Source organism: Strongylocentrotus purpuratus, unplaced genomic scaffold (genome assembly GCF_000002235.5).
Source record: "Strongylocentrotus purpuratus isolate Spur 01 unplaced genomic scaffold, Spur_5.0 spur5_scaffold_7, whole genome shotgun sequence".
Taxonomy (NCBI): domain Eukaryota; kingdom Metazoa; phylum Echinodermata; class Echinoidea; order Camarodonta; family Strongylocentrotidae; genus Strongylocentrotus; species Strongylocentrotus purpuratus.
In genome coordinates, this window is record NW_022145613.1 from 29,163,168 (window position 1) to 29,190,662 (window position 27,495).

The following is a 27,495-nucleotide window of genomic DNA, read 5'->3' on the forward strand; positions in this document are numbered from 1 at the left end:
TATGGATTGAGAACTACGGAGATGAATTGTGTTTTATAAAAACATAATCATCAAATTTCATGATCATAATCGTGTTTTTTGTTTACTAATAGTCAATCGGATTACGTACCAGAAATAGAATAATCGCTTTATACAATAATCATCATGATGAGGCTCTGATATTTAGATGACATTTTTCCTTTTGAACTCGGTCGGGTGAGAAGGATTACAACTGCATGATCTCTGAATACTGAAACAGTGCGGTCGGTGGTATTTTAGCAACTAAATATAAGTTCTGAACTCGTCCCACTTAAAGGAAACCTTTAACTTAGCCAGCAGACTTTCATAGAATTTTAAGATTGAACACGAAATATATTTAAAACAATGTACAGTGAATGAGTACTTTTCAAATAGAGCAGTTTAACGTTATGTGCTTACAACAAATCGAGAATAAGGCATGATAAACAACAACAAACCTAAAAACAAAACAGAACAAAACAAAACCAAATACAAACACAAAACGAAAACCAAAAATAAACCTAGAATAAAACCCACACTAAACAGAAAACTAAACCAATACAAAATCCAAAACAAAGCAAATCAAGTTTGGAAAGAATATTCTTTTGTCTTTGGGCATGAATAATGCTATTCCAATCCTCTTTTTTCCTCTAAAAATAGGTGAATGCAAACCTTTATTTTTCCCTATTTCTATCTTTCTCGTTGACATGTATCAACAAAAGATCTAGCGTTATAAACTCAAAAACGTTAATCTTTAATCAAAAATCCATTTAATTTGCAAATTTGTCTCTCTTGTCACGTTTTCTATTCATTTTCAATGGCATTGTTTATTATATTATGACATAAGATGTGTTTACATCTCGAAAATGATCACGTAAAATATGCTTACCGCAGAAATAAACAAATTTGCTGGAGATGATGTATTTTTTTTAACACCGCCAATCATTAGAGAATTCAAATTTCTTAAAATTATTTCGATAAAACGTTGTTTCCAGCTAGCTGCCTTTACCATTATAATTGAATATGCACCGTCATCGCCACTGGGAGAGACTTACCGAGTTAGATTAATTACTCCACTTTTTACTTGGCACTTTCGCGCAGGTGTGGAAAATAAAGTCTCATAAAACTGCCCTCGTTTTGTACTTTTCCAACACAGCCAACGATGAAAAGTGCTCTGTAATTCAATACCAAAAAAAGTATCAAATCATATTTCAGAGAAAATTGCACTCATGCATTCACCAATCGGGGCATTCCATTTAGAAGGGGGTGTATTCTAATTCGATTTCATCATACGGGTAAATGGTAGATAACCCGAAGAGGGAGGGTATAAATTGGAACATTTTGAAACCGTCCTCCCTCTCTCTCTCTCTCTCAAATGTGATCTCGACTGATTTACAAACATGTTCGTGATTCTGGAGCCACAAGCGGTTAAACAATTTCCGTCGTCCATTTTTTGTTTTAATTGTTGGTAACTGTGTCATTTAATGAGGAAATAATTCGATTATTAAGAGGAGATGGTTGTGCTGCTACCTTAGTATGTGCGTATAATCTACATAATTCAACTAAATGTTGGTGAGTGAGCTGTTCTACCTATTTTTGTATCAAAAGGTCGATCTTAAATATATACATGTTGTATATGTTAAATATAAATTAAATTGTTTGAGGACCCTGAATCAATTACGCTATTTGGATTTTTAATAAGAATTTTAAAGACAACGTTTTACATTTTCTAGTGGAACCAAAAGAGATGAAACTTAACTTTAATAACTATCCTTTTGGTAACATTGAAAACCAGATTTAAAGCTGAGATCCAAGACTAGTTTAGTTATTGGTTAGCGTGTAACAAAAGAGGTACAGGTGTATACCTCCTTTGTTTCAGTTTATTTTACTATTTAGTCTTTAATTCAATCTTTTAGTTGTCCTATTTGAAACACCAATGCATTCCCAGACCAAAGATATTATTTTCACGTGATATTCCTCACTTGTTATTCTTTCTCTATGTCCAAATAGCAATAATAGGAATTAAAAAAGCTCGAACAATATTCATCACCTGAATTTGTCCAGAACTCATTCTACTCTTTAATGTTCGATGCAATTTAATAGGTGTATTTCTCACAATCCAATCATTGAATTAATCATGTCAATAATCAACACATCGAAGTCTTGTATGAGTGCCCGAATCGGCGCTCCATTATTATAACCCTGGCTTTTATTACAGCGCTCGAACAACTTAATGAATTAATTCCCACCGGACTACCCATTTGTCTCACTCGAATTCCTACATTGTTTGGTGCGCACGAGTGCGAATCAGGTATATTGAAAATGCAATCTAGCGTAGCAAAATCAATGTTTCCCTTTTATATTTGCTGATTGTGCTTTCAGGTGGTTATTTAGCTTCGTGGTTCGAAGTAATCATCATATTGCAAGGGAATTGTGAGAAGATATTGACACACCTGTGTCTCCCAGGAGCCTAGGATTGAACGTTTTTTTCTAGCGACATGAAGAGAATGCGTGTGCACATAAACTGAAATATCACGTTGGTATATAATTTATCTCATAAAGATGGATTTCGCAACAGAAATGGCAACAATGGACTTGACGACCATGACGACCATCGTGGATTTGGCCCCGACTGCGAACACCGAAATCGACTGGTCATGGAAGCATATCGATTGGTCCTACTCTGAAATACTTCATCTATGTTCGTCTGTTCTTGGGATAGTGGGTAACCTGTTGGTTATATTAGCCCTCCGGAAGCGACGCGCTGCTAGCCGTTCGACCGATACCTTGATGAGCGCTTTAGCCTTTGCGGACTTCTTGACGTCCATCTTCACTATCCCTGTGCCATCAGCGGCAACCGTTCCGGACTCACCTCTGGGACAGTTCTACTGCAAGATGACCCTACCAGGGTTCTTTCTCTTCGTTGCCTTCACAGCATCTAGCTACATCCTCATGGCGATATCCATAGAACGGTTCTTAGCTGTTGTCTACCCACTGCAGTTCAACCAACTCATGGCCCGGAAGCAGATGCTGTTCATTGTGATATCCATCATCTGGATCGTCTCCTTTTTGGTCTATGGCATCTTTATCGCAACGGCAGTGATCGCAAATGAGGTGACCCACACCTGTACCCTGTACTTCCCCACCAACGCCGCTAAGGTCACGCTCGGATACTTCATGTTCATCTACCGCTTCGTCCTACCTGTCATGGTGATGTTGATCACCCAGGTGTTCATTGCCTGCAAGCTTCATCAACACTCTGTTCACTTCAAGGGCCAGGAAGCCGTGTCTTTCCACATCAAGGCTCGTAACCGCGTCCTCAAGCTCATGTCCATCGTCATCATCGTGTTTATCATCACCTGGGGCCCGGGTCAGTTCAGTTTCTTTCTCTACACCATCGGCGTACTACCACCCACCTACATCGGAGGTCCCCTGCACAAGTTCATCATCGTTTTCACCACCTATAATTCGTGCATGAATCCCGTTATCTACATCGTGTGGTTCCCGGAATTTCGTATGGCCCTGCGACAGCTCTTCTCGTGCAAGCCTTCGACAGCAGCACAGTCTGAGGAAGCAATAGTGGAATCCAAAAATGAATCGGTCTCCAGGCGCACCTCCAATATGTCAAATAATATTTAGAATTGTCTAAAATCTTACAAAACTAAAAAAAAAAAAGTCAACATAGTCGTTTATGTTTCAGTATGAAAGTTTTGCAAATATTTTCGATCTGTACACACGAAGGAGAACAAATTGACTACTCAGTAGCATATGCTGCAGTACTACTGTACCTATTTATATCAACAACAGGGTACGGTTAAACAAAAATTACATACTGACTTTGTGTACAAGTTATGTTGTTTGCCACTGTATTCTCTTCAGCACCCATTTTTCTTAATAACATTATCATTTCTGTAGTAGTAATATTTGTAAAAACTTTAGTCACGAGCGGTCACGTGAAAATGAGATGTGTAAAGAAAGATAAAACGTGAAATAATATTTTAGTAAGTGTTGTTTCATTAGAACACCAATGACACTTAAATATATGACTATTTTTCATTCCTTAGAGAGAAAACAAAGAAATTCACTGGGAGGAATCGGAAGGTGTGAGCACGAAGACCAAATAGAATATCAAATCAAATTCGTGCTTCGTGATGCATTTCCATAATAACATGTGTTTGTGCATAATTAAATTGATTGCGCATACTGACAACTTAGGGTTGCATATAGCTGGAGCTGAGTGTGAATTCAAAAGAGTAAGCTTAAGGTATTTCTTGGGAGAAAAAAAAGATACGTGTATGATGTTTTGGGAGGCATCAAGCGTACTCTAGTACATTGGTCCAGTATATACACTATTAGGGACTTTTAGATTTGTGTGGACTGACACGTGTGACGTCCATTCAAGACAGTGCATAGGACGTCGAACGTAGCAATCCCTATTGTCTTCGTGCGAGTCTAAAAGTCCCTAGTGTAAAGACTGTTCCGGCTAGAGAAAGATGATATTGGTTATGACATCAAGTAGGGTATGTGTGTAAATGTACATTACTTGTAAATAATTCTGTACGAGCGCTGGGTAACTGATTGGATTTTGATTAAAACATGAATATTCCTAAATGGAATGAAAATAAATCGTGTATGTTAAGGTTTTTATTTTCAACAAATAGATTTTCTGTATTGGAAAAGAATTTGTCATTATTTATTATTCTCACTGCTCGTTCTTGTAACAAGAAAAGTGTGGATTTTTGGTGCGTTTCCCCACCCAAGAATACCATGGTTTAAATAAGGAAGAATGTGGATAAAGCAGAGGATCAATAAAATACGGGAAGGCAAGCAAAAGTTTGGTTTATTTGATCACCTGTATTTTTTTCCAGAATAGATTTTTCACAAATGATCAATGTGTTTGTTTTCATGTATCTATAGAGATTCCTAAAAAAATTCGTGCAATCAATACATTTTTGTGTAATTGAAAAAGATATCGCCAGGTAACTGGGCAAGTGCATTACTAAAAAACATGAAATTAGTTTTACCTATGTATTGAGTGATAACTATTTGCTTGGATCGAGTCATTCATATAATGTCTTTCTACGTTTATAGTATCTAAGAGAATGTGAGGATCACGATGTAAATATAAAATGTTAGAGTCATCGGCAAAAAGGAGAAAAGATAATATATCAGAGGAATTTTTGAAATATAAGGAAAAGAAGGGGACCAAGGAGGAGAGAACCTTGAGGAACCCCACATTGTAACGCCTTTGAGGCTGATACAGAATTATAAATGGAAACAAAGTGAGTTCGGTTTGTAAGGCAGTTCCTGAACCGCACCATGGTCCTTCCTCGTGCACCGTAGTGTGATAGTTTGTAGAGAAGTATACCACGATCAACCGTGTCGAAGGCCTTGGAGAGGTCCAGGAAGATACCAACTGTATGGGAGAAATTATCTATTGATTTAGCTACTTTTTCTATGAATAAGAGCATCGCGTGTGTTGTCTTATGTTGTTCACGAAAACTAAATTGTGAATCATTAAACATTTCGCAGTCGTCAAAGAAATTTAACACACGGGTGTAAACAATTTTGTCCATTATTTTTGAAAAGGTGGTTGATAAAGATATTGGTCTCTTCAAACCTTTTATTTAGCCTTTTTTTAACTGGAACAGTTTTATGTATTTACATTTTTGAAGGGATCTTGCCACAAAGTAGTGATAAATTCGATATATATATATATATATATATATATATATATATATATATATGTTAAAGGTTTGTCAATGCGAACTCTTACATGTCTTAAAAGACTGTTTGATATACCTTCATATCCAGCACTCTTTTTGTTGTTAAGGTTATTAATGATATTTAATATTTCTGTCTCTTGTACTGGAACGGAAAATAAAGATTGTGGGTTAGGGTCCTTGAAGAAGGTATGAAAGGTCTCCTTGAATAGGAAACTTTAATGGCAAGATGAAGGCCAACGTGTGTAAAGTAATTGTTCAGACTTTCCGCAATTTGCAAAGGATCTTGTGTAACAGAGACGCCATATTTCTTATTGTTTCATTTTTATTAAGGGCAGAGCTCATAAGTTTCAATGTGTTAGTCATATATTTTTCGTGGACTTCAAATTGATTAAAGAAGTATTACCTTTTTGCAATACGAAGAATGGTTGTTGAAATGCTCCTATAATTGTCGTATTTCTGTTTATTGTGAACCGTTGTAGTTGCTTTATTTGAGTACCTCAAAGATCTCCTCACCATAAAGCAATCACATTACTCACTCCGTTCTTCTGCCTCTACCATCCTAGAAGTCCCCAGAGCCCGAACCAACCATTATGGGGACCGTGCATGTTGCACCAGTCCTCTGGAACAAGCTGCCAAGTGCCATTCGAAACATTCAATGCCTAGAAGCCTTTCAGAAACATGTTTAAAAGGTTTTATTCCCTCAGAGTTACAAATGATATTATGTTGTTAAAATTCTGGAGAGAGATTTGTGCATTTTGTGGATTTTGTTTTGTAAAGCGCCTGGAGTTAGTAATGAGAAAAGTGCGCTTTATAAATATTCGTTATTATTATTATTATTAAAGTAGGGCCGATTTTTCTCATTTATACAGCGTAAGAGGAGTGTAGTAATACATGGAGCACGTGAGACTTTTATGTAGCTTGAACGTGCTGAGAGATTTTGAAAATGGATATCTCTTTCATAATAATGAGTGAATATACGTTAAAATGATTCTAAAGCCTCGCTTACATCCCTTTGATTTAACACGCCCAGCCGATCTATCAAACTTAGGCTGTGCTTAAACCTGTTCATTTTTTCTTCGGAGTAATAGCAAAAATGTGTGCTTTTTTGTGTGAACAGTTCGCGGTGCCAAAGATTGGTGGAAAAGAAAATACAGGAAAGTGTCACCTATATCAGCTTTTATGATACCAGAACAATTATTAGTTGATAAGTTTGATTAGATTTTTACGATGAGTAAAGCGGAAGAGTGATTAATACGTGTAGGCTTGTTAATTAGTCACAATGATGATTGCGTTAACATTGTATCGAGACAAATTTGGCATTGCGGATTATGGTCTCCCAAAATAAAACCTTTTTTATTTGAAGTTTATTGGAAGAAGTAATAGCATTCAAGGATGTAACAAATTCATCGTAATCTGATTTGGGAGGTCTGTGTACATCAACTCTAGCAATATTGTTCTTTTTCAATGATTAGTAAACTTAATTTCAATAAAGAGGGACCGAGGGCATCTGTCATATAATGAAATTGCAGTATTTTTTTATATCATAGTTAAAATTATTGGAGATATACATCGCGAACACCTCCGCAAATCGTATTTCTTCTATTTTGATTAATTAGTTTATATTCAGTGTTTGTTATGAAACGAGTGAGGGTCATTACGCAATGTCTCTGCTATTAAAAAGCTTATCCATGAAATATGGAGATAGCTGAGTATTTACAAGTTGGTGTAACTGGTCAAAAAATTTACTTAAGCTTCTTATATTCACATTCATAATCAAAAACTCATTCCTTTTCGTATATTCGATTGAATTTAAATGATTAACAGTAAAATGATACGACGATGATAATTTGGTTACAGAGTCATTTTGTGTCAATATGAAGCAATTCCTCCGGTGTATTATTAATGAGTTTATCGGCAATTTCATTTTCAAATTCTTCCAACACTTTTCATAGACGGATTGTGTATACTGTGACGCAGAATGTTTAAAGTTGAAGTTGAGTATGTACTGGCAGATTTCATGAGGAAATTGTCATCCTGCATAGAATAAATGGGTAGCATGCTCATATCACCCATAATTATATTTATTTATTTGACATATTTATACAGGACAAAAAAGAAACAATCGAATCAGCAAAGATGTTTTTCATCGATGTCCTGTTAACATGATTAAACATTTCCAATTCTAACCAGTGGGATTTTTTCATTAACATCAGTCAAAAAATACACAAAATAAGGCTTTAAAATGCAAGAAAACACAATTTTAGAAATTCGTTTGAAAGAAGTCAATAAATGACCAATCTCATTTGTTGAGTGAAAAAATATAATAGCAACAATAAAGACGGTTAAGAATCCCCGTGGTTAGAATTAGATAACAAGTGCAAATACGAATATTACATAAAATGAAGTCGCACAAACTTTGATCAACGATTATCATGATACGGCGGGCCAGAACATGTCAAACTGAATTTTTAATTTCGGAAAAATGTGCGTTTATAACTATTTTCGAAAAAGGAAAGAGTATATATTTAGGTCAGGTATTGTTTGTCGGCAAGATTAAAGTATATTATACGGTGTGTGGCTATTTGGTGAGTGGATCTTGCCCAAGGGGTAATGGGAAAGGATCGATGGCAGAAATAAAACGTGATGAAAATGGAAGAAAACACCGAAGTATTAAAGAAAACACCGAGAAAGAAAAAGAAGATAATAGAAGTTTAAAAAAGAAACCAGTGGTGGAGATACATAATATGGCGAATGACTACAACCATCCATTATTTGGTTGCGGTTTGTTGAGCGGTTAAAACAGTATCAAGCTAGGTATCGCCGAATTGGGAAAGTAATTATCTGTACTATCGATTTCTACTATCCAGTATGCATTTAATGAACTACTTATGACACTTGTTTTAGTAATACGATTCAATAAGATGTAGCACGTACTAACATTAAAAATCTATTCTATTACACGATATAATGAATATTGTTCTTTATTAAAATAAGCCCAAATCATTGATGTGATCAATACACGTGTGTGTTTGTGTGTGAGAGAGACGGAGAGACAGACATAGACAGACAGAGAAAGAGAGACAGATAGAGAGAGAGAGAGAGAGAGAGAAAACGATGCCATCCATTATCCTTCTAAAGCAAGAGCATCCAAGCGTGACGCATTCTTATAATTTAATCACATGTGTATTCATGAAATATTCAGACTAATTTTCATGCCAGAAATATTCATGAAGGTTATGTGATGACGGTTGTTATTAAATTGTCTGACAGTGCATAACTGTCTGTGCTTGTTTATTGTATGTATCATGCCTCTTAATAACAGCCTGTTTCCATCGTAACATCCATTACATCGACCCCCCCCCCCCTCCCCAACCCCATAAAAAATGTCCGACGTTATTAATACCTATCCTTTAAAGGGATAATTTAACAATGTTAAATCTGAGATGCACGGCCCCACCTGAATATTGTTCTTTATTGAAATAAGCCCAAATCATTGATGTGATCAATACACGTGTGTGTTTGTGTGTGAGAGAGACGGAGAGACAGACATAGACAGACAGAGAAAGAGAGACAGATAGAGAGAGAGAGAGAGAGAAAACGATGCCATCCATTATCCTTCTAAAGCAAGAGCATCCAAGCGTGACGCATTCTTATAATTTAATCACATGTGTATTCATGAAATATTCAGACTAATTTTCATGCCAGAAATATTCATGAAGGTTATGTAATGACGGTTGTTATTAAATTGTCTGACAGTGCATAACTGTCTGTTCTTGTTTATTGTATGTATCATGCCTCTTAATAGCAGCCTGCTTCCATCGTAACGTGCATTACATCGACCCTCAAAAAATCGTGCTTTTCTATTCATATTTTATCTTCTTAACTTATTTTTATTGATACATTTATTAGTTTCTGATATTGTTTTTACGATCATTTATCTGTTTATATTTCTTTACTTTACATTTTTTTTTGTACAGGTTTTTCAAACCTTTGCTGCATTCACAAACATATTTGTTCATGCGCATGTACGGAAATAATGCAATTGTAACATAACATATCATCATCATCAACTTCAGGTGGCGCTGTAAAGCGCTGCTGTGGTCTTCACGAGAGCACGCCATGCAACTCTTTCACCTGCCATTTGCATTGTACCTTTCATTCCTTCCAGATACTTTCTTGATATCATCAGTCCAAGATATTGGTGGACGACCTCTACCCCGTTTTCCTTCGACTGCTCCTTGCAGTATTTGCTTTTCAACACCTTCAGTTCTCCTAACAATGTGCCCCAAATAGTTTAGTTTTCTTTCCATGATTCCCCTTCTGATGGTCAAGTCTGTTCCAATCATATCATATCATATAAAGTATTTACAAAAACATGAAACTGATGTGACATAATCACTAACTAGGGGGGGGGGGGGATAGTTACCCGAAATGATTTTCACTATCATTTATTAAGCCATTGCCTTCTGGGGCCGGGTGGGTCGTCAATTAAACCTATGACAATTAATTAATTCAGTGGTCAACAGGTTAACATGATTTTGAGAATGTTTTTATTATGATCAGGCTATTCTTTTCTTTTCTTTGCTGAAAATACAAGTTGTAAAAAGAATTACGAGATTTGTCATTTATTATCATCTCTGTATTATATTTCCTGAGAGTTACGTACATTTTTGCTATTTCTGTCTATATTTTGTCCGACATTTTCACTCATTCATTTTTATTTTTGTACCCCCCTTTATCAAAATTGAGGATGATCATATGGTTTATATTACACTCAATTAACTTTTTTAATTCAATTGAATCGATTTGGAAGTTGAATTCAGAGTAGAAAATGTCACAGGTAAATATGCAACAGACAAAATGTTAAAGGTACACATTTCATTTGATAAAATTACAAAGGCACACGTTCCACTGGCAGAAATATAACCAGTTAAAGTGTTAGAGGTTTTGATATTGAAACTAATTCAGAGTCTAATACATCTATCAAGTAATCATGATATAAATGTACTAAAATTTAATTCGCAAATTTTTCATCCTATTCTCTTTCAGAGGGAAAAATACATTAATAGAAAAATGGCAAGAGACAAAGACAAAGACATGTAAAGACATGGACTAACTGACATAAAAAAAGAGAGCGGGGGAGAGAAGGGGATTGAGAAAGTCAAAGACAAAGACAGAGAGAGGACGAGAGAGGGGGAGAAAAGGGGGAGACAAACAGGCGGACAGACAGAAAGAGACACAGAGAGATGGAGAGAGGGGGCTATTTTGAAATATTAGTGATTTATAGATAACTAGCAAGCATGTCAGGTTTTCAAAAGCTGTCAACTTCTTTTTTTGGAGACGGCCTATTATTTTACGCTTCCCCTTCGCAAGAATGGCGGATCATCGTTAAAGCGTAAGATTAAGAGGTTCTAAAGTGTCACTAGCCATTCTAGTGAATGCATATGTCATTTATCGTTACCCTAAATAATCTCTCTTTTATAAGAATCGTGAAACATCATGAGCAACATAACTACAAACAACAAAAGTATTGGTGTTGACCAATAACCCTTTCCATCGTTCGGCCAGGTATGAAGGTAAGAATTATAAAAACAAAGTTGGCCTTGGATTATTGGCATACAAACCCGTCGATGTATCTGTAACAGCCACACGCCCTTCCGAAGTTATGTTTCTTTAATGATTGCAATGAAAAGAAGAAATGAATTCAATGTTTAATTCACACATTTTGTTCTACATGTTGGCATGATAATGTACTGATCTTCATAATTTGTGTTGCTCACCCATTAGCTTTCCGAATATTGAATATTTGATCGCTTGAAAAAGATCAGTTGGGGAGCGTCAGATTGCAACTTATAGCGGTAGTGACGAATAGATCTAAGACTGCACTCCACAAGAATAGAAGATTGCGACTTTTATACACATATTGCATGGTCCGGCGTTCAATATAAAATAAAATATATGAACCGAAACTTTTAATTTACCTAGTGGTATCGTATTTCGCCGAGGCCGCAGGCCGACGTTTAATTACACTGCCAAGCGGGGAACTCTGAATTTGGATATGAATATATGTTATTTTGAACAAAAAAAAATGCATGCTATATTTGTTTTATAGAATTGAGGGTATTTTGGACGTCATGGCTTGATCCTAATGTCCTCTCGATTACATTCAGGTAGAGGTAGGGGAGAAGAGGTGTGCAGTCAAATTAACTTTTGTACAAAAGAAGGTTGTATTATTACAAGCCCGTGCACATATATAAAATACACCCCTTCACGGTTAAGGCCGTCATCTTAATTTGCGAGTAAGCATTACGTCATCAATATTTTCAGACGCGCATGTATTGTTGCGTCACTGCCTGCGCTGCTCGCTCACATCATTTTGACGATCCACTTTGCATGCTGCATCAAATACAGGTTACTTGCAATATTTAATCGCAATTTAAAATGGCGCCCATGTTGGCGCATGCGCACTCTTGTAAACGTGAAAGGGTGTATTGATGGGTATCACGTGACGCATTCTCAGCCAATAGGATACTTGCTAAAAATATATTTATATATTCAAGATTTTTAAACAAATGTCTAATATAAAGTAATATTTGATATATCAAGATAAGCAAACACTTATCCTTTTTAAAGCGATGTTCAGTTAAAATCATACCATCAACGCATGAGTGAGCATAGCCGTTTAAGAGTAACTAACTTTGCAAGTAAATTGAAAAGAAAATGGGGCATGTGGCCATTCAAATGTTGATTAGCATTTGATAGTGGTATCTTATGGCTCGTCAACGATCTTGGGTGAAAGGGAGAGCCATCTTACCCGTGCTTGTCAAAACCATGCAGTTCCAAGACTACACTTGACATTCAAAGCGTAATCCCCCTCATCGTTTCTCATTCTTTGTTTTTATTGTTGAGCATTATATGTCTTACAAATGCTCATTTTCATGAACATATGAATGACTACTTGGTTATTTTTTTAATCAGATCTTCTAACGGTTTAATGAATGTGCCCATCTGATCGTGAAATATCGAAACGTGGTCCCAATTGATTCTCATAGAAAATTGCTTTTGTTTCTTTTTGCTAAGTGTTTTTTTTATGAAGTAATTTCATGAATTTACTTAGTAGCTTCATATTAAAAAACTAAAAACAAATTTTATATGTTAAATTTATTGTTACGATGGCTTTGATAAATATACCTTTACATGACGTCATTGCCGACCTTACATATTGTTTCGCATTTCCTCTTTGCAACAAGTTGAAAATTTACCGATTCGTGTTATTTGAGCCTGTTTTACGTTCACGGTCAGAGATTTCTCGTGAAATGTCAGTCGATACCACTACACTTCCTTCCGAATGATCACGTACGCTTAATGTAAACCAAGAAACTGCAGCACTAGCGTATTTAAGGGGGCAAGGGGTACATTTACCCCCCCCCCCCTCCCTAAAGAAAGAAAGAAAAATAAATCAGAATCGAGAGAGAAAAAAACGACACTAAATGGTGGATAGTCATCACGTGATCCTGGAAACTTCCTACAGACCTAAAGTTCGGAGAATTTTGAATCGAATTTAGATCAAAAGCACAATTTACAAATTACGAAGAGATAAACTAAGGGTACGTCACTCACCCCATCCCCCCCCCCCTCCATTCCACGTTTTTCACCCAGCCACACATAAATTCAATACATGTGATTTTTCAGCTGAATAGTGGATAGCCATTTAGTTCGAAAATTTAGATGATTTACCACACCCCGCGAAGCCAAGGTCTAGAAATGCCACTGAATGCCACACGAATGCCAGACCCGATGCTTGTCTTTTTCAGAGCATCATCTTCTTTTCATTAAGCACGATCATCTTCAGTCTACCAACAACAACTTTGCCCTTAGTATCTGAACCAAATTAATAACGGAGGAGAATAGCAGCAACACACTTAATTTTTTTCTCAATGGATTGAATGAGGGGCTACTTATGAGTTGACTTGCCTTATTGTCATGATTCTCTGAAAGAACTGGAGCACAATTTGCATCCCGTAATTACCATGATAACTCAAGGGAAAGTTTAATGGCGTGTCTGTTTGTAAAAAGATAGATGAGCTGCTGTGACGTTTCTTGAAGATTTCTTTGCAATGTTTGGTGTTGCTCTACTTTCGAAAATGAGCTTTGTTTAATGAAAATGTTATATTTCTGTCCAGCGACCGAAACAACTTTCTGCATATTGGAAAGCAGGAGCAGTTAGGTAAAAGCCGATTTTTACATTTCCGGCAAAGACGTCCGTTTTGCAAAGAAGCTTTCATATTTGTATATATCGGGTATCTCCTTTAATTGATTTGGAAAAGAAAACAGATCAAATTGACACGCACGTAGAAACCATGGTGATTTCCAGTATGTATCGTTTTTTAGTGTAAAGATTGACACTTATATTGATGGAGAAACTGTGAAGGTCAGATATGTGTTATCATTTTCTCTTTCATCTCATGAATAGATTTTCAGCATCATATTGTCAGTAAAGAATGGATTAAGATTATCATGGGATTGTTTGTTTAAGGAATTCACCAAAACCGGAATATCACGTTCGCAACAACCGAGGGATATAGCATAGTCCTCTTTAAAAAAAAACTTGCAAATCATATTGCATCGCCTTAAAAGCGCAGTAGTTGCCATTAAGGTTTCCACAAGTTTCCTGATTTAAGCAGCCGCATTTATGAAATACGTGTAAGAGAACATAAATCTTATCCACATTGGATGCTTGAAATTAGTTTCGACTTGAAGAGTGTCTTCATAACTAATAACAACATGGCTGAAGAAGACGACCTGTTTAATTCGACATCTCCACCCGTTGTTGAGTGGACATGGCGTTCCTTTTCCTGGACCTACTTCGAGGCCCTTCATCTAGTGTCTGCTGTGATAGGAATCATCGGGAACTTTTTGGTGATTCAAGTCCTCAATAGGCGCCGAGCCGCTGATAGTCGTTCGACGGATACCCTGATAGGTGCCCTTGCAGTGGCTGACTTCCTGACGTCGATTTTCATCATTCCTTTGCCCTCGGCAGCGACTGTTCCAACAACTCACCTAGGAAAGCTCTACTGCAAGATGACACTCCCGGGGTTCTTCCTCTTCGTATCCTTCACCTCATCCATCTACATCCTAACCACAATCTCTGTGGAACGGTTCCTGGCCATCACCTACCCTCTGCGCTTCAATCAGCTCATGGTCAAGAAACGGATCCTTGGTGTCGTCATCTCCTTAATCTGGGTCACTTCTATAGCTGTCTACATCATCTTCATCGCTACAACAATCATCGTCGATCCTGTCAATCACAGATGCACAGTCAGCTTTATATCTCCAGCCTGGAAAGCAGTCTATGGCTACTTCATGTTCAGTTTCCGTCTCTTGTTCCCATGCAGCGTGATGCTGGTCACCCAGGTGGCCATTGTCTGTACCCTGCAGCGAAGTTCTGTTCGTTTCCGGGGCCAGATGGCCGTGTCGTTCCACGTCAAAGCCCGTAACCGCGTCCTCAAGCTCATGCTCATCGTCATTCTCATCTACGTCCTCACCTGGGGACCCGGCCAGGTGAGCTTCCTTCTTTACACCATCGGTGTCTTGCCGCCGTCCTACGTCGGGAGTACCCTCCACACGTCCATCATCCTCCTCACGACGTTGAACTCGTGTATGAACCCCGTGATCTACATCGTCTGGTTCGGAGAGTTCCGTGTTGCTTTGAGACAGATGTTCTCCTGTCAAAAGCAGGATGCCGCATCTCCTTTCGGTGATAATGTTCTTGAATCCACGTCGACTACAACAGCTGCACAAAGGTCTGACAGTAATATCTAGATGATACTTATAAATGTTACCAAGCAACACAACTGAATCCACCAAAATGTTGCATTGTGGAATTTCTCAAATATAGCTCAATTAGGTGCATTTGGCCAAGATGGTCCAATCCTTATACTCTGTAGTATTTCCTAAAAGAGTATACATTTTTAAAAATTTAATTTCTAAATATGGAAGCACAGAATAATCTGAAAGTTGAATTTTGGATAGTTTTTGTAGAAATAGATTGTTAGATCTTGAGTCTGTTACAGTAATTTCAATTAATTTTTTCATCACCCCGACTATTTGTCTCTTTTTGATCTCATACTACTTAAACAAGAATAACATGTTGCAACAATCCTTGGTCACAACACAGTACTGGATGTGCCTAATTAGTGCGCAAAATCCGAGGACAATTTGAGAATCCCTTCACAGGAAATTATATACATTGCGTCCCGGAAAAAAGAAACCGAGAATTATCGATGTTTTATCATAACTTAATCACAATTATAATTAGTGAATGACACATGTTGGTAAAGCTGAGATCCTCTTCGTTCATTTGTTGCAACACATACGATGCATATTCCACGCATTAATGATAAAGAAAACTTTGAAGAGAGGGTACCAAAAAGTCATTTGGCGGAAGGTATCTGATTTTCAAAGAGAAAGCACATTACTAGAAAGATAATTTTTTGCCCTTTCATGACACCTCAAACAGGAAAAATGAGCCAGTAAGAACAAAGTTCTGTTTGTTTAAAGTAATGCTTGCATTTCCATAATTTTAGTAAACGAATTCGTTTTTACTGGCGTAGAAACAAACAGAGCTGACAAAAGACTTAACTCCGTTTCGTTGACGATCAGCCATATGCATGAAGTCTTTGAAATGAAAGAAATGTGATTTTTCTCTTTGCAATTTCAATACCGCCCGCCAAAAGACTTTTTGTTACCCTCCCTTCAAATTGTTTTTAATCCCTTATGCGTGAAACATCTATTATATGAGTTGCATCAAATGAAAGAAGAGGGTCTAAACTTCGCAAATATGTGTCATTTATTAATTATAATGGTGATTAAGTTATGATAGAACATCGATAATTATCGGTTTCGTTTTTTCTGTTACGAATTGTTTAGTCCTAATCCTTCTTGTCACCTTGCGCTACTCCTTTCGAGTCAGAGGGCTTGAATAGATTACAGACTTTAATATCCATTTCTCTATACTAAAGACTATAAAATCGGTTAGGACCGACCATCCAACTGTAATGAGTTAGATATAATTTTAACGCTGAACATCTCCTCTTTTAGCATCAGATTTGAACTTTGAACTGGCGTCTGCTTGATTGTTTCTTATGCCTAGTGACAAAATCATGGATTTCTTTCCCGAATTATTCGTTTGTTGCCGGAAGAAAGTATTGTACAGTATTGAAAGTAAACTAGTACAATTCATTGGAATTTTTGTTTTTGTATCACTATATGTATTGTAATATAGTATAAATAATACCAAAAATTATATATTACATAAGTATTATGTATGAGCTATATAGACAATTTTTTCCTCCTTTTACTGTCAGTCAGATAGCAAATGTAGTTTCGCCATGCAAGTGCACTTTTCTACGTTGTAAAGTGATCAATTATTAGCTTATAAATCTGCTCGGAAAAATTGCCATCATAAAAAGGATGATTGATCTCTTACTTTGACATGCAAATATTGGACATCCATTCATTCCGCACAGCAGAGCAGATTTGAAAGATTAAAGAATATCAATGTGTGCAGGGGGTGTTTCACAAAGCCTAAGATCGACTTTAAGTTGGAATTACCTGTGGCAGGCCGTTCATGCCACTGGTTGCTTTTGCCATTATGATCTTTAGATAATATTTTTTCCTTCAATAATGAATTATCAACAAATATAAATTCTGTAGATTTGAGACCATGATTTGTACGTCCCTTGAGAGACCAATGCCACTAAATGGTGAGTGCAAACAGTGGCATGAATGGCCTGCAATAGTTAAGTCCCACTTAAAGTCGATCTTATTCTGTGTGAAACACTCCCCTGGAGAAAATAGAAGTGCACTTTTCAACAGCGGATGGGATTTTTTTACACTTAAAGGAGCTTTTAGCTCATAAATCGAACTGTAACAACAATTGAAAATCCCACCAAAACTGAGATAACAGTTATTGTTCAAAGTTGCACGTTAATGCACACATTAGGCCTAGACATCATAGACCAGCTTTGAGTAACGTAGTAGTGCACGTACTGCAATGACTTGTAAAGGGTACTTTTATTCATGCCAAATAAAGGCTGAAACTGATATCAAAAGGAGGAAATGTGACATGAATTTTTCTTCTTCTTTTTTCCCCTTTGCCCCTCTTTTGTTATTGATAGAGGGAGAAAGTGAAAGCAATGGATAATACCCCTTTCAAATTGGCCTGATTTTTATCGGATGCATCCGGACGCATCTAATGAAACAGCCACTATGAATGGTACAGAGGAGAAAAGCCGATAGAATAGCCGATGATATTATAATAATAATAATGCGAAAAATTTATACAGCGCTTGTGACACAAAAGTTTCAAAGCGCTGTACGCAAATCAAGATTACTCCAAGAAAATCAATATTACTAATGGAATTAACATTACCTAAAGGCCAAGTCCACTCCAACAACAACTTAATTTCAATAGAAGCAGAAAAATAAATCTATGGAACAATGAAAGTCACAAGACAAATTGGAAATTCACTCATGAGTCTGTGACGTCATGTTCTCACTATCCACTACATGTTTTCTTCATATTGAAAATATAAATTTCCTATTTCCCCCCTAAGAATCGTAATTCTTCACACCAGCATCCAAGTTAGATTGATAGTAACGTGTTTTTGTGTGGATACACTAATATAGAGTTATTTTTTCTGTTAAAATCATGAGAAATGTGACTTTTGGTAAACTATTCCAATACAAATCAATAATTATGAATTTACAATATTTAAAAAAAATTCCCCGTCCTGCAATTAGACAGAGTGACAACGTACTTAAAACGTGGATGACGTACTACAAACGGACTGATTGCCGTACTATGAACGGAATTGCCGTACTTCGGTCCTACTAGGAACGTGTTACAACGTGCTGTGGTGCCGAGTATCAATTAGCAGCAGCTAAGCCCCCTTCACACCAACCTAGTTTCCACTACGTTCCGGAACCGTCCTAGAAAATCGTAAAAAACGGGTAGTGGTCGGGGTTGAATCATTTGAATGTGTAAATAACGTTTATAATACGATCTTAGATCGTTAATAAACAGTCCTCAATACGTCCATCTCGTCTGTACCTCGTCCACAGTCAGTTCATATCAAGTTCAGATCGGGTAAATTTGCCATTTCCAAGCAGTCCAAGCCCGTATGTAATCAGTATAAACCAGTTCTCAACTAGTTCTACCTCGTTCCCAATACGTCCAAAACATTCTCACTAATTCGTAACACGTTCCTTGTCGGACCGAAGTACGGTAATTCCGTTCGTAGTACGTCCATCTCGTTTTAAATTACGTTGTCAGTCCGTCTAATTGCAGGAAGGGGACAATTTTGAACAGCCTCAAATTTTTAGAGTACCCTTTCCGTCCAAGCCAGTCCGAGCCCGTCCATAGAGCCCGTCCATTCTACGTTCACTCCGTTTGCACACAGTTTTAGCACGTTTGGCAACATTTTACAGAACGTAGTGAGAACTAGTTTGGTGTGATGGGGGCTTCACTTGAATGTCTTCATTTGCAAAGCTTGAATCGTTGAAGTTGAACGGGAATAAGTAATGGCAAGAACGCGTTGGGGTTTTATAACCCTTAAGCCAGGACGTGATTCCACACGCTCAGTAACGCGTTCGAACGCACTACGAACGAGATGAGGACGAGCTGAACTGTCTCTGAACTTGTTAGAATGGGTTCGGTCGTAATGGGAACGAGGTAAACTAATTAATAACGGGTATAAACTGACTACTTACTGGCTTGAACTACCTGTAAATGACAAATTTACCCGATCTGAACTTGATATGAACTGACTGTGGACGGGGTACAGACGAGATGGACGTATTGAGGACTGTTTATGAACAAACTAGGGTCGTATTATAGACATTATTTACGAATTTTACTCCGACCACAACCCGTTTTACGAATTTCTATGACCGTTCCAAAACGTAGTGAGAACTAGTTTGTTATGAAAGGGGCTTTACTGAGCATGCACTTCAGAACACAGCATCTTAAACAGTGCGTTTTTAAAAAGTGTGCCAATTTTTGATAGCTCCTTATTAAAAGGTCATAAGAAACGCAAATGTGGGTCAGGCTATATGCAGGTACCTCTTTGGTCGTAAAACATTTTACAAGTCCAGTTATGCCTCATGCTTTATTACTTCATTCTTTTAAATGATGCAGTGTATTTACATGTAGGCTTTCACAGAACCTCGTTTCGATCCATAGGATAACTTGAAACTATTTTGAACAGCCTACTGTCCGCTTCGCCATTTCACACGGGTAAGGAGCAAAAGGATTTGGTTATCTCGAATAACGAATGAAAACTCTAACAAGAGTACCCAACTTTGTTAGCTTTTAATTAAAAAGTTATAACATATGTTACTTTAAATCACATGTCATGGTTAAGGGTTGTACCTTGTATAATGATATACCATAAATATAATTGTATGACTGATCAGCAGGCTTTCCAAAAAGTGTTGTCAAAATGCTATTGTAACAAGTTTGGGCTGAGGCAATAAAAAAATGTGTGTCAAAAGCCATTACGTGTGTCTGTAATATCATTCCGAAAACAATTGCTCACTTATTTACATTGCATATTAGGCAGTTGAAAAGAAAATATGATATGATATGGGTTTTTTTACCAATCGTAGTAGTTTTGTTCAACTAAAATTACAATCTTGACTTCATTCGCATCCCTTGTTTAAGGTAAATCTTCTCATTGAGTGATACAAAATGGAAACAGTTTATTTGGAATGTTCTCTCTTTAATAAATGTCTGCTGTCAATGTCTTTGATACTCACCACCTTTTGTTTTTATCTTGCGTTTGGTTTTATATTAAATAAAACTCTACGTTTGGCCCGGTGTGAAACCCGCTGACGACGTTTAATGTCATGACGTTTCTGTACAGTAATAGTAACAACTCTGAAGGGGGTGCGAGCATATAACTGACCACTTAATTTTCAACACTACAATAAAAATGAATTGGGTAAATAAAAATGCAGCACAAAGCAGTGAATTTCGTTGAGTGGTATTTTTGTGAAATATGAATGATATTTTGTGAGGGTTTTTTTTACCAATCGTAGTAGTTTTGTTCATTGGATTCATAGTTGGTGGACCGTTCGAATAAAATTAGTACCTAATGATTAATCAATTGATTGATTTATTTATTGGTTGGTTGGATGAATAAATAATTGATTGATTCATTGAATAATTAACGAACGATTGACTTATATCTATAGTATTATCATATCTTCCTTATTTTTTACAACAGCATTTTGACGTGATAAAAGAGTCACGTGTAGTGTTGTAAGATATGAATAAGATAAAGTATGACTATTTGAAAACAATGTTCGTGTAGTCGAGATCTCAATGTGACAGGCCCACATTTGATATTTTTGACTTTTTTTTTCACATAGCATCTGTGGGTACAAAATGAACATAAACATACAAAGACAATTATGGAAGTACCGAGCCATGTTAAAATTCTGTCTTTTACTGATACATGTATAAAACAATAGGTAGTGAAAGCGCCTTTTATATCTTTTTCACGGAGGAGATCTAATCATACATTGATATAAAACAAAAACACTCTCCATGACTTCATTTTTCATACTCCTATACTTCAAGTTTGCCCACAACTTTTGTCAACCAGCCCCATTTATTTTCCTTTGTTCTCTTAAATTGCGACTAATTGTTTTTGTGCGTGTAACCAATCCAAAATAATAGCCCTCATAGTCTGGTGTCAGTTTTTTCTATTACTCGTTTCATCTGATCACCACGTCTTATCTTTGCATCACTTTGCCTCTATTTTTCTTCGAGCACATTAAGCACGTTTAATTTTGAAACGAAACTTTATCAAGAATATTTTTTTTTTCAAAAGCATTCAGTTCTTGACATTTCTAAATAGAATTATGATATACAATTTATTTTAGGTTGTCAACGTTTGCAGATACGCGTTTGAAGAATATAATGTATAAACAAATAACAAATAATTTAATAATTTAAATAATTTAAACAAATAATTTTAAAGTTATTTGTCACGTAGTTAAATTTTTGTTTTTCTGAATTATTATATTATTATTTTATATTCATTACATTAAATTACTCTTGCTTGCCTGCAAAGTGAGTAAATTAAGACTTATAGGGATGGGTAAAGAGAAACAAAAAGAGAGATTGGAGAGAGAAAAAGAGAGAAAGCAGAAAGAAACAAAAAGAAAGGTGGGCAAACAAAGAGAGAGAGGAAAAAACAATTAGGAGAAAGCGGAGAGAAAAATAAAAAGAGACGGGAAATATAAAATAGTAGAGAGAAAAGCATATGTAAATGGAAAAGGTGAAGGTTGGGGACAGAGATAGCTTCATAACGGTAACATAGAAGAAAAACGAATTGTGCAAAGACAGGGGAAAGAAGAACTGGGTCGAGTTATCTGTAGAAGAAAATAAAAACCTAAATTATGTAAGAAGTTGAAAAGTGCATTATCGTGTCAAACAAGAGTATGGTGAGAATGGCATTGGTATAAAACACGAGTGAAAGTCCATAAATTAATTACAGGTATGCGGTCATATTGGATGGTGCTTGGTCCACTGCTTTTAACACCCGAACTTGCTCTATAAAACGTGTTATATCTTGACTGGACATGCTGGACACAAAATAATTACTGTTTCCAATTCATCATAATGGGCATTGACACCAGGCGCGGATCCAGGATTTCTTAGGGGAGGGGGCTTTATTTTTTTATATTTTTTTTTGCTCCCGAAAATTTGCTCAGTCGCCACTGATTGACACTATGAGAAGTGTATAAGTGTGATGAAGTACAAGTATACTGCCGATGGATGGTGTAACTTAACGGGTGAGTGGCATGGGCCTTCCACCCCCTCCCATTAAACGGCGGATTTCTTTTGTCTTCAGTAGTAATACGTAGAAGAGAAATATGAAATAGATGAGGTGGAAAGGTAGGTGAAAGGAAGATGATATTAGTACCCTCCCCCCTCCTCATCGCTAACTTTGTTAATACACATTAACCTAGTTAAACACCCCCACCCCCCCCCCCCACCAACACCACCACAACAATCCCATTCTTACAGAGAAAGTTAGGTATCATTTGCAATTATTCTACTCTTTATTTATTCAACTTTTTTATTGATTTTTCTTCATTTCCAATTTCAAAATGTGTTGTATAAATTTTGCGTGGCGCTAATTTGTGTGATATTCGTATTTTGTTGGAAATGAAAATAAATAAATTAAATGAATCTAAGTGAAACGCCAATTCGCCAGAGTGCACTTTCATAGAAATTAATTTGATAATATAATATTCATTGTAATATATATTAATATCATGCGATGCAAGAAATATTCTGAAATGTGGGGAAAATCCACTTTGTAAAATTCATTCCGAAGTTGTGCAAATTGTATTAAAAACAATAAAGCTTTCTAAACCGTCTTTGAACGAACGCTGAATTGAGAGCTAGTTATATAAAATCGCGCGTTGGTGTCGCTGTTACATTTTATTGTCAGTACATCTGAAAGTATTCATCATTCTGAACCTTTATTTTTCCAAGAAAACTATGAATGTGAAATTTTAACAAAGAACCCACTCACGGGTGCATTGCCATATCTTTTTTAATGAGACGGGAAATGCGATCACCCATATTTTAAGAACTATTCGTAAAAACGGTATAACATTTAAATAAAGGAACTAATATAAGCTGATTATATTATTGATATGCCGTTTACAAAGATGTGAAATTGATCCAGCAAAAAAGATTTTCGCTTTGCTTACACAATCTATTATCTCTCCGTGGTGTTATCGACCATTGAATTAATAACCACCATTCAATGTCTACTCGGGCCAGAAAAATCGATTATTAGATTTCAATTTGATTTTGAAACTCTGTTTGCTCTCAGACCCTCTTCATTAAACACATCATCAGATTGGTAGGACGACATCCTCGAAGGGGAAATGATACAGACATGAAATGTTGGCGAGTTTCCAAAAGATTATTCAAAGGCGCACGAACATTTGAAGGACAATATTTTCACCATTTCGTATTGCGATTGGAATATACTTCGAGGTCTTCTTTAAAGGTACTATGTCCCTTTTGCAGCCAACCTCAAATTCTGTAGAACTTTGCAGGAATTATGAATATGTCATGTAAGTCCTATCTGTGAAATTTAAACGTTAGCAGTGTCCTAATATTCAAATTATGCAAGGAAACCCGTTTACTTGCTAGACTTCACTGTCAGACACTATTGAGTGACTGACTGGCTTTTTTCTTCTTTGGTAATAACATACATAAAAATGAGCTGTAAACGGTACATGAGCATTTGTCTACATCAATAACCCACTTCTTGTGATGACCAAAATTAAACTGATTGAATCTTTGCGCAGCATAAAACGTATGAACATTCGGTAAAATGGTCTGAAAATCAAGACTATTACTCATTGGCTATATAGCTCCTAAGTCGATTTGACAACTAATAGTCGTTAATTTCCCACTTGAAGATAATTTAAAGCCCCATCTTTTTTAGGGAAGTTCTAAATTAGTATTATCTTTCAAATGCCATCTGAATTTAACCTTTTCATTTTTTGGCCTGCAAATGGGACATAGTACCTTTAAATGAGTATTGTAGATATATTCGACATTGGCTGATCCTAGCACGTCTATTGACATAGTCTTCCTTCGCTGAAACAGTACGGACAAACTTTGATATGTTCGTAATTGTTGGTTTGTTCTTTTTCATTTCAGAAATTCTCTTTCTTCATGTAATAGTGTTTTAACTCGTCACAATACGTTTTTCCCAGTACTTCTACCAAAACTTGTACCCCCTATATCTTTCAAGTCCCCAAAGTTTGTTTCTTGATTGAAAATGAATTCAAGCTAGGTGCATGTATAAATGGATGCAAGAACCCCCTCCCTCCTCCCACTCCCCATCCCTATATTATTCTTCCCGAAGCCCGCGTGTTGCTAACCTAAAGAAAATATTTATACAATAAATATTATTTCTTGTTCTGGTCATTTTCTTTTCTATTAAACAGAATACGCGCATGGTATCATGGATAAAAATGTAAAGTGATGATGGTGATTATATTAAATATTAATACAAATTATTTACATATATATTCATTATTTTCAAACTGCCATGGAGAAGATGGCCGAGATTTACGTCTATTTACAGTTCTTGAATTACTATGATGAATAGACCATGAATAAAACTGAATTTCTAAATTAAATTACCCCATGCTATACACTAGACATCGAATGAAATCTGCTTAGGTGTGTAATTGGCAACACGTCTGCTTTTGTCTGCTTTTGTCTGCTTTTGTCTGGTTTTGTCTAGTTTTGTCTGCTCCAAGGCTCCGTTACTTTATCACCTCAGATTCGTTAAAATTGCATCGGGGCTTATTATTAGCCACACAAAAAAGAGCCCTGGTAAATACTCAGTCGTGACCAAGCAACATTGTGTTCTGTTCCAGTCTCGCATTTGTAAAATTGATGATTTCACGTTCAAATAATCATGTGCGACCTCAATTAAACGAATAATCAATCACATCATAATGGCTGAGTTCCTCGCGGATTTATATGGCTCCAAAGTGCAGGTGTGTATTGTAGTTCCACTGATTGTAACGCAAGTGACTCAAGGCCAAGGGTAAGCCGTCGTTGTACGAATATAATTTCAATTGTTTAAACAAGAAAGGAGGATAAACTATCATTAAATTCAAATCAATTTATTTTTTTCATCTGGGGGCTTATCCAGAGAGTATCTCACAAATGTCGTATTATTAAGCAATCTACTTACAATGACAGTCCTTCTTCCGCAAATAAAGTTATAATGTTTGAGGAAATTAGTATTCATGACGGTTTATCATTTCGTTTTTGAAAATAACAATTTATATATATATATATGTATTTGCTTATTTATGATTCATTGTCAGAAAGATATTTATTGTACTTTATATTATTATTGTTATTGAAAAAAATATGTACCTACATGAATGCAGAAGAAAATTAATCAAACTCAAATCAAATGACACATGGGAGGCCAGCCGTAACGAATGTGCTTCTATTTTTCTATTAAGCCTCGGTCACAAATGCCAATACGACCTGCTACGAACGCCGTACGAACTATTTTCAGACAATGGAAATTCGGAGAGACAATGGAAAACAGGGAGATTCGTACGAACCTTTGTGACCGTAGCTAAATAATCTAGGAATTGTATCAGGGAAAGCAACGAAATAGTATTCTAAAATATTTGTTATAACTTTTCGACATAACTTTCACAATAAAGTTCACCAAACGATTGACTTGTCATGCACACGCAAATGAAGGAAAATATAAATAATATTATCACTCCAGGTCAATTTTTGTTTGGGGAGGGGGGAAACAGAATGGGTCTGACGTATTACACAAGATAGGCCTGCCATATGAAATTAAGTTCGTGACTGTCAGTAGCTATCTGGAATGAACTGCGATTTATATTTTATTGTCGAGGGATAAACTACTTTCCATACAAATGCTGATCCCCCTGTACTTATATTACTAATCAATTACCTGTTCCAGTTTGGTTGGATGGTCGCGAAGTGGTTGTTATGTTTCTTATTATTGGATACAATTACTTTGATGAATATTTCATGAATAGAAAGAATAAACAAATCATATATTCATTCATTTCATCCTCTCAAGAATAGAAATTTAATGCATATTTTTTCGTATTTTGCCCTTTACGATTAACCCAATTCGAATTGAAATATTCTTATTCTGTAGATAAATGAATAAAAGTATTCATCAGGCTGATCTTACAGGCCCCTTTCTCCCATTTTCTGTTTCTACTTTTACACTTCTTCTCCCTTGGGGTAAGGGTGTGATATATTTGGAAACAATCATAGAAATGCGTTCTGAAAATAGAAAGAACCATGGGGAATCTCTTAAGGGGATTATGTCCCATTTGCAGGCCAAAAAAATGAAAAGGTTAAATTCCAACGGCATTTGAAAGATAATTCTAATTTAGAACTTCCCTGAAAATGAAAGGGCTTCAAAATGTGTTAAGTGGGAAAACAACGATCATTAGTTGTCGAATCGACTTTAGTGATTGCAATCCATTTAGTAATAGTCTGAGACCCTTGGTAGAAATCTGTTGTCGTATAAAAGATGTCACTGGAGAGGAATCTGGCCACTACGTACGGAGATTTCTGATATCGTGTGAACAGCGCTTCTGGACCGAGATGAATGTGGCATCGTATGAATTGTGCTTCTAGAGCAAAATCCGGCATCGTTCGGACAACCATGATGAGTCTTGAAAAATAAAAAAGTCTGAAAGGGGAATTAACCTCTCTACTATCCAGCATTATCATGACATAGAGAATAAAATAGAGTTTCATTTGATATAAAAAGCATTGCTGTAGGCCTAATAATATCGGCTTGTAAGGACAGTAAAGAGAGCCTACTTCGCCATTTTAACGACGTCGTCTGCTCCCAAAGGAAGGTGCCATTTTGTCGAAATTTCCCTTTAAAACTTCCGGGTTTTGAGGTTTCGCAAGGAGATCTGAGCCCCGTCTTACAAAGAGTTATGATTGATCTGAATCAATCGTAAGTCCTCCAATCAATCGCAAGTTTGCAGTTTCCTATCTCTTATGTACATAGTTGCGATTGATATCGATCACAAATAAGTTGGGATTGATATCAACTCTTTGTAAGACAGGGCCCAGATGTAGCGCGCGGCGCGCGTGTTATATGCTATACACGACAAACATGGTGTA

General features: G+C 36.4%; 2 protein-coding genes across 2 annotated transcripts; both read left to right on the top strand.

Annotated features, from left to right (window-relative positions):
- Window positions 1–2,397: 2,397 nt before the first annotated feature.
- On the top strand, window positions 2,398–4,635 carry LOC577066 (allatostatin-A receptor-like). The gene has a single exon (XM_030974741.1). The coding sequence runs from the start codon at window positions 2,560–2,562 to the stop codon at window positions 3,634–3,636; it is 1,077 nt and encodes a 358-aa protein (XP_030830601.1). The 5' UTR covers window positions 2,398–2,559; the 3' UTR covers window positions 3,637–4,635.
- A 9,872-nt stretch (window positions 4,636–14,507) lies between these two features.
- LOC576525 (allatostatin-A receptor-like) lies at window positions 14,508–15,545 on the top strand. The gene has a single exon (XM_030974511.1). It carries the CDS (start codon window positions 14,508–14,510, stop codon window positions 15,543–15,545), a length of 1,038 nt encoding a protein of 345 aa, XP_030830371.1.
- The last annotated feature ends 11,950 nt before the right edge of the window (window positions 15,546–27,495 follow it).

Coding starts and splice junctions, on each gene's coding strand:
- LOC577066 (XM_030974741.1), top strand. CDS start 2,560: ATGGATTTCGCAACAGAAATGGCAACAATGGACTTGACGACCATGACG.
- LOC576525 (XM_030974511.1), top strand. CDS start 14,508: ATGGCTGAAGAAGACGACCTGTTTAATTCGACATCTCCACCCGTTGTT.